The 17,483-nt window shown below is 36.7% G+C and overlaps 1 protein-coding gene across 1 annotated transcript in view; it reads right to left on the bottom strand.

Moving 5' to 3' along the window:
- The window catches only part of TTC12 (tetratricopeptide repeat domain 12), a 1,640,087-nt gene that overhangs the window by 25,897 nt on the left and 1,596,707 nt on the right, over window positions 1–17,483 (bottom strand). Inside the window, exon 20 of the mRNA XM_044081062.1 lies at window positions 12,621–12,846. Coding sequence (XP_043936997.1) covers window positions 12,621–12,846 — 226 coding nt within the window. The remainder of the gene's footprint in view (window positions 1–12,620; window positions 12,847–17,483) is intronic.

Here is a 17,483-nt window from a genome sequence, read left to right as displayed (position 1 = left end):
TGAGGATGGTAATATGGAAAAAGAACCAAGTGACATCTCAGCAGAAAATGAAGCAGAAACTTATGCAGACGTGACAGAAAGTAAAAGAGGAAATCAGCAACAAACTGAGAAGGTGTCTGATTTTGTGGCAGCAGATAATGCAGTAACTCAAACATATGCGGCAGTGACAGCAGGCAAAAAAGGCGAGCAGCAACAAACTCTAAGAAAAACTGTTTTTAGAAAGAAAAGAAGGCCATCTGGGAGAATATGGGTTTTAAACTTCAACGAAATTCAGTCTTTTATACATATTGGGACACAAACTGTTTGTGATTTAACATTTGAAACTGTTGGACTAATGATGAATTTTTTGGAACAGTGAACCTAAAAGGAGGACATATATTTGTGGGACAATTATTTGTTTTTCTGACAGTAACTTAAATGTTAAAAGAATGTTATGTGGCAGTTTAGAACTGATGAACTAGAATAAGTCAATGTTAAAAAAGCATGCAGGGCTAGTGTAAAAGTGATGATAATAATGGGAAAGTCAGAGCAGAGAGAAACTTATGAAATAGAGAGTGGCGGTTGGAAGCCGTATTGAAATCTGAAATAGAAAATACAGTGAAATACTTGCCAAGTGTTATTTTTGTGGCTGGTTACAGAGGGCCATCAAGATATGCTGCCCAACCTAAATCATGTTTCTTTTGTGGGGACTCTTCTCATTTAAATAATGATTGGGACAAGGTACAGTGTAACCAGTGTGGGGAGAAAGGACACACAGCAAGATGGTGTGTACCTGAATGCAGGTTGTGTAAAACAAAACGGAGCACTTTTAGATGGATTGTCAAGAGCAAACAATAAATAATGAAAAAAGAAGGGAAAAGGGAAGAAAACATGCAAGAGGAAGGGCAACAAGAGGTTGGGGGAGAGGGTGAACTAGGAGAAGAAGAAACGGTACAAGAAGAAAAATATGGAGGGAAAAAATAAAGAGCAAGAGTGCACACAGGAAGAGAGCTCAGGAGAAGGGATTGACAATAATGACTTCTTTGAAGTTCTACCCAGTGAAAAATCTGAATCTGAGGATCAAGGGTTATTTGTACATAAACCCAAGAAAAACATATTCAGTTTGGGAAAGAGTAAAAAAAAAGAAAATAAAAATATTTCCCTTAAATTTAAAAAGAAGGAAAAGCAACATTTTTGGAGTGCTTACAGTAAAGGTGAACAGTATTATTAACACTGTAAGAAGAAAGCAGATACTGGAATGGTGCACTAAATGTGATATGGATGTTATTCTGTTAGAGGATGTAAAATTCCTGAAAAGAGAAGAAAGACTACAAATAGAAAAATTGCGAGGTGGAAATATAATATGGAATTTAGAAAGTGAACGCTGTTCTGGAGTGGATGTGTTGTGTAAAAAAACAATAAAAATACTAGCTGTAACACTGGTATAGATGTGAAGGTTAAATAGCATGTTTATAGAATTACAGTATTATATGCATATATAACTAGCAGGGAAAGAACAAATCTGTTTAATTAAATATTATCCTATATGGTGCTTAGCATGAAAATATACATAATTACAGAGGACTTTAGTTGTGATTTAAGGGGAAAATATAAAAAGAAAAGAAGGGTGTACAAAATACAGAAAGTGATAAAATGCGGTAATTTAGCCATGTGGCACAAAAGTCAATGGACATACAGAAGTGGGTCACTTGGATCTGAAACTGATTATTTTGTATTTTCGGAAGGCAGATGGTAATACAGTTGTGATGGTTTTTTTTAGACCATTTAGTATTATGGGTGGAGGTGATGAAAGAAAGGGAGTATATTAAAATAAGAAAGGGAATAAAAAGAACAAATGAGAAATTATGCGATGAAACTGGAGTAAGAAGTCATATAACTGTGAAGGACATGTATAAACACTGGTCTGAATTGTGGATTGAATTTAAAAAGAAGTATATAAAGTGTTTTTTTCAATGGTAGGATGATATAAGCAAGGAAGAAAAAGTGAAGTATGGTAAAATCTATAGAAATGCATTAGAGAAATTACAGAATAATATGACAGTGTAGTATGATATGGAAAAAGAAATATATAGAAGAGATTGAGAAAAATTCAAGGCATTACTGTTTAGACAGATGTATTATTTACAAGGAGGGAGGAAGGAAGTAGGTATCCGTATAGCTGGGTAAAACAGTAAAGGAGGATATTAGTATAATGAGGGAAATTAAAATGTAAAAGGAGAGGTAAAAAGAACACAAGAGCTACCATGAACTCAAGCAGATGAGACCTCAGTTTAACATCTCATCTGAAGGATGACACTTGCAGGAGTTCATTACCCCCCTTATGCTGCACTGCAGTGTTAATAATCACTCTTCCTAGTGTGGAAACATACTTCTGCATCCAATACTGTTGTGCCATGGACAGTCTTCTTAGGTGTTTAAATTATTGCTTAAATTACTGAAGGCTTTCCTTTAGAGAATGCCAAGATGCTCAGCCGTTGTCTCTTTCTTTCATTAGTTATCTTGAATTTTTTGGGTTAGTCATGGTTCCAGATTTTGCATGACTCTTTTTTCCTCTTAAGTGGGGCATATTCTTTAATATTGCCATAAAGACTTCATTGAATTTAAGGGTGGCTTCTTCTAGTGGGAGAGATTTTAGTAAGTTCCATTTACTACTTCTTAAGAGTTGAGATAAACTCATCAGTGTCCAAGTTTGCTATCATATGGCCTTCCTTATATAGTTTTTACTTTTTTACATGAGTGGGAAGTTTGTTTGTAACAGTGGGGAGATGGTCTTGGTAGTGTGCTGTTGCTTGGATTTGAAGTAAGTACCCTGTCTAATACTGATGCTTTATTTGAAGGTTTATTATATCTGGTAGGGCAACTAATTAAGTGGAAGAAGCCATGAAGGTTGATATCATTGGTGGTATTTTTGCCTGTGATTTGGGATCAGTTGATGTTTAGATCTGACTGTTTCATGTCGAATGTCGTTGGATATTCAGGGCAATATTTCTTCAGCAGTGGAGACACTGTATCTTGGTGGAATGTACAAGGTGATACACACAGATTATTGTGTGGATTAGTTTTGAGAAAGGAGAGGAGTACTTCTGCACTGTTAAAAAGAGAAAAAGTGTGCTGATAAAGGATAACTGAGTGTTACTTGGGTCTATAATGATGACACCACCATTTCTTTTGGTCTTATGGTTTGCCCTAAGGATGTTGTGTCCTTGTGAGAGGACTTCATCATCTTTCATTTGGGATTTTAAGGGATTTTAACCAGATTTCTGTGATGATTAGGATGTTGGGGCTATACAGGAAGAGGAAATGTATGAAAGCTTGTTGGTTCATTACAGATGCTTCTGAGGTTTGTGTTAAATAGCTTTAGGTCAATGTTATTTGGATATCCATCTTGCAACACTGAATTACTTTTAAGTGGAAGATTAGCAGTTGGCTTTGTTTGGTGTGATGTTCCTGGGCTGGGGTGAAAATCAGCACTAGGTTGGAAAGTTAAAATGGATCAGTGGAAGTAGACCATCCATTTGATTTTAGTTTTTGTTTTTATGTACTGTCTATGGGTTTGTGTTTTTTCTTTTACATAAGTGGGTTTAAAAAGGTGAATGTGTGAAATGTTATAGAGGTGATGATTATAGGTATAGGTGTTATTGATAAAGTAGCTTTGATGGTTGTGATCTGGAACATACTTAGTGCATAGGGGTATATGGTTGTCTGTTAACTGAGTATGAATGAGGTGAGTGGTAAGCTGTAGAAAATAGATTAGCATAATCTGATGACAGAACAGACAGTAAGGGATAGTAATTTGCAAAAGTATCTATGGTTACTGAATTGGGTGTCGTTATAAGAAGGTTAACAGTTTGCAGTTTCTTGGTAGTATTTGTGGTGGCTGAATGACTCTTGCTATATGAGGGTTACACAAGGTAGTATAGTATATAGTCTGATAGAGCAAGGGGTGAGGGTTAGATGTGGAGCCTTGTGTATTGATGATAATAATAAGTGGTAGTGGTAATAGCAGGATTCTGATGGTGTTTAGTAGATGATATGAATGAGGTGATGTTGTTTGATAGGCTTGCAGGAATGTAGATTGGTTTTAGAAGGTATAAGCGTAGATGAAGTGGGGTGAGTGTGAAATGGAGGTAGGCTAGGGAACTGAAGTGAACCTGAGCATAGTGAATTCAGCAGGGCCAACCCAGCCAGAACAAGGTATTGTGGTACAGAAGTATTTCCAAAGTAGGCAGGCGCATGCTAGTTTCACACTGTATACAGGAAAAGAGAGTGTGAAATACACACTGCATACAAGAAAAGAGAGAGTGAGAAAGAGATACAGGGGAGTGCACAGAACTGTATAACAACATATACAAGTGTCAAGGGAAATTTATGTTCTTGTATCTTAATCAGAGAGAGTGAGGAGCAGTGGGAATAGAAGAACTGTAAAAATATAAGGAAAGGAGGGAAATAGCAAAAATGTCCAGTCATCTAAAGCTGCTGGCTAATAAGGAAAAGTAAACAAAGTGGCTGAAAGTTTTGAATGAATGATGCAGGCAGAATGTTATAGTGATTACTTACAGTTACTGGAATATCTTGATGAAGTCAAGAAAAGTATCTGTGATAGGGAGCATGTAGACTGCCCTAAAATGGTGTCCTCTATCTCTGGAGGAATCTTGTAAAGAGACAGAGATGTTTTTGTGCCCTTGATAAAGGAAAAGATCAAATCCTTTAGAGTTTGGCTGCCCATGAGACTGATGGTGAGGACTAACTTACAGATGTGAGGGTAGAACTTGAAACAGTGGTGGGCTAAAATCTACTCAAAAGCCTCCAACACTGAGACTGATGTCAAGGACATTAAAGACAGCCACATCCAGTCCATCTCCATGTCTAAAGGTGACAAGGCTGATGGATCTGATGGATGTGTTCCTTACTTCAAAGGGACAGTTGGGTCTGAGATAAGAATTGGATATGATGTATCAAGTATCAAAGAACTTGAGGCCACAAAAGGATCTGAACATGTCAGTGCCAAGGGAGGCCCTGGGACATCTGTATTAAAATCTTGGCTCCGAACATTTGAAGATGTTTGCATCAGATGTACTACTAGCGCTGAAGCATTTAGTGTCATTAGCACTAGCATAGGTATGTAGGCTGGGGAATGAGTAAAGAAGCAATGAATGTGTGCTGGGGAATGAGCAGAGATAAGGAGAGAATGTCCAGCCCCCCTCTCCCCTAAACTTTGATGAGGAACAGCATGACTCTCATGTCTGTTTGAGCTTTCATGAAAGTTCTCATCATTCAGACAGAACTGAAATCTACCACACTTCTGTAGGACCCAGCATATATAAGTGGGCATACCAATGGAGGTCTAGAGCTCATAAATCTTAAGAGCTCTCTCTTGGAGGACCAGGAACTTGGAGGTATTTGCCTTTTGAGAAACTTGTCCTGGATAAGTATAGTTCTGGTGTCAACTACTATCAACAATGAAGGGCGAGAAACTAACAGTTCTGAAAAAGTCAGAGCTAAAGGTACAGTTTGCCCTGAGGGTCTAGCAATCATTGGAGTTGGAAAGGAAGATGGAGAAATGTTGGATGGTCTCTTCCTAGTCTTTGTCTTCATTCTCTCTCTCTCTCTGTCTTTTTGTTTTTCTGAATTGTGAAGATTTGTCAGGAACTTTGAAGACTGGTATGAAGATCTGCCAGTCAACTATGCTGCAGCAGCATGGAGAAAATCTGGTTCCTTTAACTAATTAGTGACCAGAGACCAGAGGACTGTCAGATTTTGGCCCATACATGGTATCTGCACACAGTTTCCTGATTCCTGACCTTGGCTCAGACCAAGTTTTGCCTGCAAAAAAACTGCATGCCAAATACAAAGCTATAACATTATAAACTTCACTTGCAGACTAGTTCTACTGGAATCGGGGAATAAAACCAGAATGAACCAGGTCCAAGAAGAAAAGACTGCATAGAAGACATGTATTTAGTGCATAAGACCCTCTTGAAACTCAACGCATACTGTGAGCATACCTCTCAACCACTTAGAGCAAGAACAGTTCCTCAATAGTCAAATCAATTCTCTTGTAACCAATATTTATTTGATTGAAGGAAACCTTCTCATTATTACCTTTAAACAACATCTATCTCATGTATAGCTGTAATACGAATTGAATCAAAATATAGTAATTCCCATCACTTTGTCGGGCTTCATCGATTGATGTTCTTGTTGTTTATGATGAATTCTCTAACATGTTCTCTCTTTTTAGTTATTATCGCTAAATTTCATAGACAATTGTGTATTTGTTCCTTATATTTTATATAACTAATAAATATCCTTGCACTATATTTTTTCATAAATTGCTTTCAATTTATTCATATTAAGAATATATTTTCTTTTCAATCTTCAATCTCTATTATTATTTTTCTACAACATTCATATTGTCTTTCTTTAAACTGTATTTAAATTTAAATAATGATTTCAATATTCCTTGATTTCCTCTATATTTGAAAAGCAGGGAATAATATTTCATTTGTTATATTGATCCCCTTAAAAAATCCTGTGTAAATTTGATATCTGTATAATTATAATTATAAAAAGCCACAATCAAGCTCGATGCCCACATTACGTATCTTGGGAATACAGGGTAATATTCCTATTATTCCATTTACTACTCACGGGGGTACCTCTGTGGTATCTAAGTGTATGGTCACAATCTATATATTGGTCATGCCCCCTGAATGGATGTATCTGAATGGATGTTTCACTTCTCTGGAGATCTGATATTTCTTTTTATTTTCTTTGCTCCCCTATTCCCCTTTTTCTTGTCCTGTTTTCTTTTCGAATTCTTTCTACCCCTGTCTGTTTGTCTGTTGACACCTATCAACCCACATATTGTGTATATATGTACCCTATCTCTATTTCATTATTATCCACATCTCTTTTCAATATCAATTTTTTTCCTGTTAAATCCAGTATTAGAATTGGTATATAGCCTTAGTTTGCAATATAAATCTTTTGTGATAATAAATCTCAACATTTCTAAATCATTTAATAACGTACATATTTTTTTTTCATCATAAAACTTCAATTTAATTTCATAGCAATTTTTTGGTCATTAATTCACATACATGAACCCAAATACATGAACCCAAAATTATATTCACTTTGTTTAAAAAATTTATCACTCATACCTTATATTAATTTAAAAAAAAAATTGAACTTTTTTAATATGCATATTTTTTTTATTTTTACATTTTTATGCAATCAAAATTTATTTTCTTTTCAACTGCATTCTTTTTTTTTTACAAATAAAATATTGATTTTTTATTCATCTCTTCATTTTATCTCACTACCCGCAATTTTGCTGTCTATATTCATTTTTAGCTCATTGTTTCAAATTCTCATGTAAATTAATCATCTCTGTTTGTTTTTCATTAATTGTATTGTTTTTGTTTTTATTACTTTAAATGATAATATTATATTGTATTTCTTTATCACCCTATATGTTGCTGAGAATATTTTTATCTCCAACAGTACCTTTTTTTATCTGTTCTTCTGTTCTCTAGGGCTCTGTTTGGTTTTCTTGGTTTTCTTTGGTCTTGGGTCTCCGGACCAAGGTTTGGTTTTTTTCCAGAGTGTGGGAATTCTCAAGAAATTCTCTATGAAGATTTTAATCAATGTGTTAAATTCATTTTTCTGGGCGGTCTAATTAACTTGGATTACTTTGGAGGACATAATCCACATACTAAACCAGTGTCCATGAGCAATTTCTCCTGGCTGGTTAAAAACCCACTTACAGCTGAAGGCTGATTCGGTCCCTCCGTTAGTAACAGGTGAAAAAATGTAGCAATAACGCAGAGCAATTGCCAGCAGTCAGTTTGCAGCAAACAACCAGAGCTTTGCTGACACGGTTCAGCAGAGCAGCTGTCTCAGCACATGCAAGAAGTCAAGCACAACAATGGAAATACGCTGAAAGGACTCCACCATGTTCATGCGTAATAACAAATAATGTAACAACCAACAAGCAGCACAGACTACAACAAACGACTAAATGGAGAACCCAATCCTAACACAGAACCACTGTATTCCAAAATATTACGCTTAATTGTCAAAAATAATCAGAACCAGACGACAATAATCATTCAAGATTAATAATTAACTGGACTAAAATTACACAGCTTTCATCCCATTAATAATACTTTCCATACTTATATTATATATATTTAAAATTTCAGATAATACCAATATTTTACCAAAATAGATACACATATATACTATATATCATATATAAATTATAAAATATATATATATATATAATAGTGATTATAAATATATAAATGTACATATACATCTAATGAATTATAATTGTCTATCCAATATAAACTATATTTTTTGTGTGTATGTATATATGATTACAATAATATATATATATATATATTATGTTGATATAAAATATAAATATAAATATAAACGTGAATATAAATATATAAATGTAAATATAAATATAAATATATATATACATATTAATGAATATATTATGAAATATACATATAATTATCTATATACCAGGACCAGAGATTCTAAAGGATTTATTTGTTATCTATTAAGAGGAAGGCTATATTTTTATTTTACATATATATGTTGATAATATTCCTATCAATGTTTTAATATAAAATGCATCAAATGAGGTATTTCTTATTTAATTACATATATTGTATTGATTGTTGGTTTTGTTTAAATTCACAAAATTCAATAGATTTCAACCTTTTATGGTTGTAAGAAGTTGTATGTTAATATCATTATACTTAAGAATAAAAGCATGTTGTTAAGGACACGAATAATGTCTTCTACCAGAGAACATTCTAAGATGAGAAGAATTGATGGGCATGCAACAACATTACAGAACCTTAAACTGTAAAGAGCATCTGAAAAAAAAATAAGAACAAATTATTAGAATATGTGGGGTAGTTATTGATCCTCGACAAAAGGGGGGAGGACTGGTACAATGGGCAGGGAAAGTTCCCAAGTTAGATCTATTAAAGGTTATGCGCTATTATGTTGACGATATATTCAAATCTGTTGGGGCATGCTGCTAATTACATTAGGAAAGCCATGGGGCCAAAATTATAAGTAGGTGTTGTGCAGAATCAAAAATTTAAGAATGTGTTTAAAACCCAAGAGCGATTAATAATTAAAAGAACATAAAAAAATATAAGCAAACCAACAGGCTAATGGCAAATTAATGCAGGCAGGTATATTATAAGGGTGAGAATAGGCGCAAAGCATAGTTTAATTTTCTGAAGTCAAAATCATTTGTGCATAAAAGGTAGATTTACTAATTTAGCTACAGTCAAGCTGAATATGGCAAGAAAATACCTTTCAGCGTATGTAGTAAATAAAGTATGAAAGTTTAAAACAAACTTTTTTTATGAACATTTATCTCAGTTGAAGATACCAATAATACCAATAATAGTAAATAAATTGTAAAATTGTAAGAAATTATAGTTATAAATAAATTATAGATAAAGTAGGGGATAAAGTAGGAGTGGAAACTGGAAGGTGTTTTTAGGATTTTTTAGGATTTTTAGGAGAGTAAGTATATATGGTGGTTGGCATTTTCAGGGTAAATAACTATATGTTAATAAAGGATTTTTATATGTTTTTATGATATAGATTAGGATACTAGTAATGTTTTGTATTTATATTATTAATATATATATATATATTTATATATATATATATATATATATATATATATATATATCTATATATATCTATATATATATATATATATTTATATTTTATATATTTATATTCATATATATATTATATATTATATATCAATACAATAGTAATTATATATAATTATAGTTATAATGATATATTCACATGGAAAGATTGTGTATTGAGATATAACAATGTTTTTATGGGTATATTATATATAAATATGATATTATATTATATAAATTTATATTATATATATTTATATTATATAGATGTAAATAGTATATTTTTGAATTTACTTATCATATATTCTTTTACCATATAAAAAATTGGGTATTATAAGAGTCTAAAATGTATTCTTTTTGGTTCTGATTAGTTGACTTAGAGCAAGAAATCTGGACAAAGCCATAAATTATGGGGGGACAAAGGCTCAAAAAATAGGGACATTTTTTAAACATTGCTCTTACAAACATAGGAAGTTGATTGAATAGCAGGTTTTGCATTAACATGAATTTTCTGAAGAGTATGAAGTATTATGGATAAGGTAAAGTAAAGGCACTAACCTTACCATATCCCACAGACACAATAAGGCAACAATTACAGGAAGACGAATGCAAAAGATCAGCACATTCAGCTCATACAAATGCAAAGCTAGGCAAAGGGCCTACAAACAATGGGGAAGTACACACATGAGGTAGTAAGAGAGCTAAGAATTGGCTATATATGGACACTACTGTTAGTGCTTTTTCATGGCTTACCTTTACATGTGCATATTGCACAAGGGCGAACTGAAAATGTCCGAAAGGTAGTCTGCAAAGTTTGCAAACGCTGAATGGAAAAATGTTTCGCTCATTTTACATTTGACATTCTGAGGTGGATTGCACTATAGGGGGGATGGGAAATGGTTCCTTTCCCCACTGTCGTGCGATCTCGGAGTTAGAATAATAAAGTCGGGGGTATGGGGGGGTGCAGGGGGGCTTGTGCCCCTGCTTTACACTTTGTTTTTTTTTTCCTGACATTAATGTTCGAAAAACAGTGAATCTGCTTTTCGATTTGCTGTTTTTCGAACATTAAGGTCCGTCGACATGTCCAGTTTTGTGGTTTTGAGTCACTCATATGAGCATTCGAACCACTGTGATTTGTGGTTTCAAAGGTAAACCCTTTTTCACACCATCACATGTTATACAAGTTATTAAAGCATGATAATGGAGAAGAAAAAAAGCAAAGGACCCAAACATGGGCATGGAAGAAAGAGTGGTAAGCAACTGAACCTTAACTAGTGAATATCCAACTGATCAGGAAGAGGCAGAGGGAATTAATTTTGTTAGACCCAAATTCAGGTCCAGAAACATGCCTCAGGGACCCGACAGTAAACTACCATTTCATCATAATATCCCCCCACTGATTTGAGTAAATGAAAGATGATAACAACTGACGTTTGAGTCTCATCCGTTTCATCATAATATCCCCCACTGATTTAAGTAAATGAAAGATGATGACAACTGAATTTTGGGTCTCATTTCTAACAGTAGGGACTAGAGAGATGCTTCTGTCAATCCCCCATGCAAGACATTAAAGATGAGAATTAGGAAAATGACCTCTTGCTAGAAAAAAATTAGTAAATAGGGGAGGACAGGCTACTGCTTGACTGTCAAATTTTGAAGAGGACCTAGGCCCTTGGAAATTAGTCCTTGTCTTCCAAATACCTCCCCTTCTGTCTGCTTTACTGCCTGTAAACCTCAGCTGGGACCCCTTACCTGCCTTCTCAACAGCTCTTCCATCACAGCCAGGAATTGTGCAATGAGGGTCCAGCCATTGGGCTGAACTGCTGACACTGGCAATGCTTGTTTATACTGAAAACTGGTCACACGCAAATTAGGCAGACTCTGTGGTGGTCATGATTCATGATATAATCAGAGGCACATGTAAAGGGTACGTGCACACTAAACAGTAAACACAACATTTCTAGAAGATGACTCCTACAGGAAGAAACATGTGAGCAGCTGGAAAGGATTGAGAACCACTGGGGTGCACATTTCACTTAATCTCAGTGCAGAAATGCTGGCTCAACCAAAAATATGAGTGTCTAACCCCCAAAAAAAAAAAAAGTGTGTGAGAGAGACAGAGAGAGAGTGGAGCCTTGAGACTTTCAGAAGAGACAGCAGAGACTGGAGGTATCCATGTTTTATACCAACCAGCATTGCTCCATAGAAATAGGACTTTCATTCATAAGGTAGAAAGCAAGAAATGCTATAGTTCTGTTAAGTATTATTTTAACTGTAAAGTTAACCTTGACTCTCAATGGCTTAAAATGTTATATACTTTCCTCATGGATTTGCATTCTATGCCAATTGTACAGATAAAGACAATATTATGAAAGTATTAAAATGCTTAAAGTCTTTTGTCAGAAGTTGCTTGAAACAGATTTCTTCTGCTGACCTACAACCACAATCCAGAGGAAAACAATTTCATGCCATTTAATGATGAAGAGTAGGGCAGTGCCATCACATCACATGCGCTATTACCTCATCAGAAAAAAAATGACTACGAGCATTCATACCCACAGTAGGTAACCTATAACTGCACCACTATCACTGTATCAGTGCACTTTTCCATCTCAGAAATTATGTAACACAAGCATGCCCTTAACACTTTTGTGGACTCATAACTGCACTGTCATGCCTCCTACCTGTTGATGTGAACAGCCTTGCCCTAAGGTTATTTAATTTTTTAAGGTTCCCTCACCTAAAACAATCTTGCACTGTTGATACCTTTGGGTGTAAATCATCAAAAAGTACTTTCATGACTACAAAGTTGTAAATTAAACCAGTGAATAATACTGTTGTCATTAAAAATCTGTTGCTAAATCATTTTAGTCACAGATGGTAAAATACAGAAAATACACATGCATGAAGATGTACCTTGTCTCAGCTTTACAAAGTTTTCCTAAAGCAATAGCTGCATTCTGTTGTACTGCATTCTTCTTTGCATCCCCTCCTGCATTTTTCAGTAACAACTTCAGTATATCTGTATTCAGCAAAGATGAAGCAGCTCCTGGAACAGACATGCAGTGACCAAGACAGAGGGCAGTGTTCCCCACAACAACTTCATCCTCGGACAACAGCAATTTCATAAAGACCGAGAACTCTGAAAGGCAAAAATAAATAAATACATAAAGATGACTCACAAGCTAATTGAACGAAGTAGCAATTCCAGTAGCTTCAGCTTAAGGAAACGCATCTTAAATCCTTCAGAGAAAAAAAAAATCACATCTGGTTACCCAGCCCTGAATATCATACATTATGACATTATGACATGGAGGTTTTTCACTTTTTAACTTATTTCAACATCTGATAATTAGACAAGGCATATTTAGAGAAGCAATATCAGGTAGGATGGCTCAGAGGGTTAAGGCCAGGAGCTGCTAATGAACTTACTGCTGTGGTCATAAACTTGATTTCCTCAATCTCCTCTTGGTTGTGGGGTGTCAGGCAGAAATGCAAGACATTTGTCAATGAATCTCAAAAGGTTTATCAGAAGTGTGATGATGTTATACGAATAAAAGTAGCAAGATTGCAGTATCTCAGTGAATTCGCTTTATTTCAAGGTGTAGCTGTTCAGGATCAAATATATACAAGTAAATGGGGGCAAAGGGGTTCTACCTCATCACTGGACACAAGGAAAAAAGAAGTTATGTACTCACCCATCTCGGCCATTTTAAAAGCTCGCATTTCTGAGGCTATAGAGACCTGTCATACCTAATTATTACTACCTGGTCTCCCAAGAGAATAATCAGGGGGTTTGCATGGGTGGGTTGTGAGAATAAAGGTCGAGATGGACAACACACATGGAACGTTATGCTAAGTACATAACTTCTTTGTGTTGTTGTCAGTCTCACCTTTATTCTCACTGATGAGACTACATCTCAAGCTACCTGACTCTTGGGTGGCTTATGGGAGTATATTCATCAGAACTATAGAACCAAAACAGACTCTACTCGTAGAGGCCAAATCTACTTTGTAATGCATAATAAATGTATGAGGTTTCGGCCACGTTGCTGCAGTACAGCTATTATCCTAAGGAAAGCTGCAGATGTGGCTATTGACCTAGTGGAATGAGCTTTAATAGGTTTAGGAAGAGCTCTATTCTTAGAATTGTAAATGTAGGATATACATAGTATAAGCCATTTGGATAAGGTAACTTTTGTGACTGGTTGAACTTTTCTAATATCAGAGTAAGAAATAAAGAGCTAATCTGATTTCCTAATTTCCGACGTTCTGTGTAAGTAGAAATATAACTGTCTATGAACATCTAAAAGATGCACTGAATATTCTCCTTTATTTTGAAAGTTTGAGAAGAAAACTGGCAGTTCAGTAAATTGACTGAGATCACCTTCCGACACAAACTTTGGAAGAAAGGAGGGATTAGCCATATAGAAACTCTGTCCCTATGAAAAAATAGGTATGGGAGCTTGACAGACAAAGCTTGCAATTCCAAAACTCTTCTGGCTGAAGTAATAGCCACTAAAAGGTGTGTTTTCCAGGACAGATATTTCAAATCACATGCAGCTGATGGTTCAAAGGGAGGACAGATAATGTCTGACAAGATGACAAGATGAAATTCAGATCCCAGGGTGGTGCTGGGTTTCTGTATGGGAGCCTTATGACTGTAGTTCATTTTAAGAAGGCCTTACAAAGTCTGTGAGACATAACTCCACAAAAAAATTCTCCTAAATGGAAATTTGAGAGTGCTGCAAGCTGAACCCTAATAATGGCTGCAGCAGCTCCTTCACTGAAAAGTTTTGCCAAAAATTCTAGAACAAAATGTATGGGTACAAAAAAAAGGTCTATCCAATTATCCCTGGCCCATGCAACAAATCTCTTCCATTTACTTCTGTACAATTTTCATGTAGACATTTTATGGGAAGATAAAATATGTTTGACTGGAGAGGAAAGGAGTGGAAACCTGGTGATCATGGGAAATGAAGCAGGCAAGCTACTAGTTTGAGATTGTCCAGGTTGGGATGAACCATTCCTGACAGATGAGTCACAATGTATGGAGCAAGTGTCCAAACTCCATGGTTCCTTTTGAAGAAGAGCCTGAAGAAATGGAAATCAGATTTAACAAGGCCAATAGGGAGCAATTAGGATTACTGTTTTCTCCAACAAACTTGCTTTCTGCAAAAACCTAAGAGCATCCCTTGGTGGGCGGGATCAGGGCAAAACAGTTGCTGCATTTGGCATTGATGGGCGATACAAAGAGATCACAGCAAGGCTGGCCCCATTTCAGTAAGAACCCTTCCGTAACTTTCTGATCAAGGGACCACTTGTGTGGCCATAAAATGGCTCTGCTCAATTTGTCTACAATCACGTTAGAGTTCCCTGGGATGTGCGTTACTATCAGAAAGTGGTTAGAAGTCATTGCCCATTGCCAGACCCTCAGAGCTTCTTGATAAAGGGGGTAAGATCTGTTTTCCCCCGTCTGTTTATGTACCAGTCTACAGACATATTGTCTGACAGGATTGCTATCGTTCCTAGAGGGAGAGAGTTCTGAAATGCTTGCAATGCTAAAAGCACCACCCTCATCTCCAGGATGTTTATGTGCAAATGAGCCTCATATTCCTGCCAGATGCCTTGAACTGTCTTCCCTGGATAATGCCATCCCACCCTATCTGGGAAGCGTCTGTGGTCACCGTGGCCTGGGGTTGAGGGGGGGGGAGAATTGACGGGCTTGAGATACTAATTTACAGTGAATTCACCACTGGAGATCCTTTTTGCAGTAATTTGTTATTATGATTTTGCGTGACATTGTCAGTTCCAGGACAGACCATTGTGCTGAAAGTAACCACTGAAGTATCCTCATACGAAGATGAGACAGAGGTTTGAGTACTATTGCTGCAGCCATTTTCCCCAGTACCTGAAGAACCAGTTTTGCAGAGGCTCACGTCTTCCTGATTAACACTCTTATATGATGGTGCAGACTGTCTGCCCTGTCTTGAAGGAGTCTTGTTATCAATGTAGTTGTATGTATCTCTGCTGCTATGAAGATTAAATTTTGACATGTCTCTACAGCAGATTTTTTTAAGTTTATGGTAATACCTAGGGAGGAACAGAGATGAAGCATATAGTCATCAGCTTGTAGCAGAAGATGCCAGGTCAGGGCGGTTATGAGCCAGTCGTCCAGATATGGAAACACTCAGAATCCTCAGCACCTCAGGTGAGCCACCACTACTGCCATGCATTTGGTGAACACTCTGGGGGCTGTAATGAGACCAAAGGGCAGAGCTCAAAACTGGAAGCAGCTGGCTTCTAGCCGAAAGCAGAAGTACCTTCTGGAATGCCTTTCTATTCCAGTGTGGTAGTGCGCATCCTGAAGGTATATAGAGCACATCCAATTGTCTTTTCCCAGGAATGGAAGCATCGACTGCAGTGTTATCATCCAGAACTTGGTCTTTTTAACAGATTTATTCAGATTGCTGAGGTCCAAAATGGGTCTCCAGTCCCCTATTTTCTTTGGGACTAAAAAGAATCTTGAGCAGTTCCAGATCCTCTCTGGTTTGCACTGCAGGGACTTCTTGGATGACTCTTTTTCTTAGCAACTTTGGGATTTCTAATGTTACTTGTTCCTTTTGACTAGGCGGAACATCTCTAACTCATTTGTTTACGGGAGTGGGAAAGGTGAAGGGATGATGTATTCCCTGGATATTATGTTCTGCACCCATTTGTCGTTTAACTTTTACCAGTTTTCACAGTGCAGGGACAAATGACCCCCAACTGCCTCTAGAGGTGAGCAATCAGGCATTCCTTCAGTAATGGAATGGTCTACCAAAGAAAGATTCTCTGCAGCCCTGATTTTGTGGGCCTCCCCTGCCATGTGGGTGGTGTCTTCCATTATTGTTCTCCCCTCTGCCTCTAGGGGAACTTTCACCTTGTGTGTCCTTGAAAGACTTTTGTGACTTTCTGCACCAAATTTTTTTCCACTACCTCTCTGACCATTGGGGAAGGGTCTAGTACGTGTAGAAAAACACACTCCAATAGCAGATAAGGTCTTGTCTTCCTGTTCACACCTGGTAAGCATCTCTTTAACCTTAGGCCCAAAAAGACAAGAGCCATCAAAAGGGGCATTAACGAAGGAATCCTTGAAGGGCTCTGTGAAATGACAAAGGCACATCCAGGCCTGTCTCCTGAGAGAGATACCTAGACCCACAGCCCTACTTGTTCCATCTGCTGCATAAGATATAAGCCTCATGGATGATTTGACGACTGAATTGAGGGTGGCAAGCTGATCACTGACTTTATCTGTCACCGTGTCAGCTACAGCTCCTTGAAGAGAGTCTGACAGTTCTTTTAGCAGGTCCCAATGTAACTTTGTCAAGTGGGTAATGTAGTTCAGTGACTGTAAGGCAAAGGTTGATGATGAAAAGACGTGCTTCCCATACCTATCTATGGCCCTAGAGGATGGAATGAGGAAATGGTCTTGGATAGCTCCTTTTTGTTGGCTGCCGCCCCGACCATGGCATCAACTGCTATACCTTTTGCCAAATAAGTCTTGTCTTTAGGAGCTGTAATGAATTTGTTTGGCCTTCTAGGAATAGGTTCTATGGAGTCTGGGATCTCCCAAGCCTTCTGAGAGAGTAACTAAATAAGCTCATCGGAAGGAGCGGTCACCCAAGAGGTTGAAGGGTGAGACCCAAAGGCCTTCAGGTAAACCGACTCCTCGGCTGAAAGGGAAGTGGATTGTCAGTCACCTCTCTTTTTTAAAATTTCTAGGATGTCTCCAAAAGA

Source organism: Protopterus annectens, chromosome 8.part0, assembly GCF_019279795.1.
Source record: "Protopterus annectens isolate FY-2018-M chromosome 8.part0, PAN1.0, whole genome shotgun sequence".
Lineage (NCBI taxonomy): Eukaryota > Metazoa > Chordata > Ceratodontiformes > Protopteridae > Protopterus > Protopterus annectens.
The sequence above is the reverse complement of the archived record's forward strand: the minus strand, read 5'-3'. Positions and strand labels throughout refer to the sequence as shown.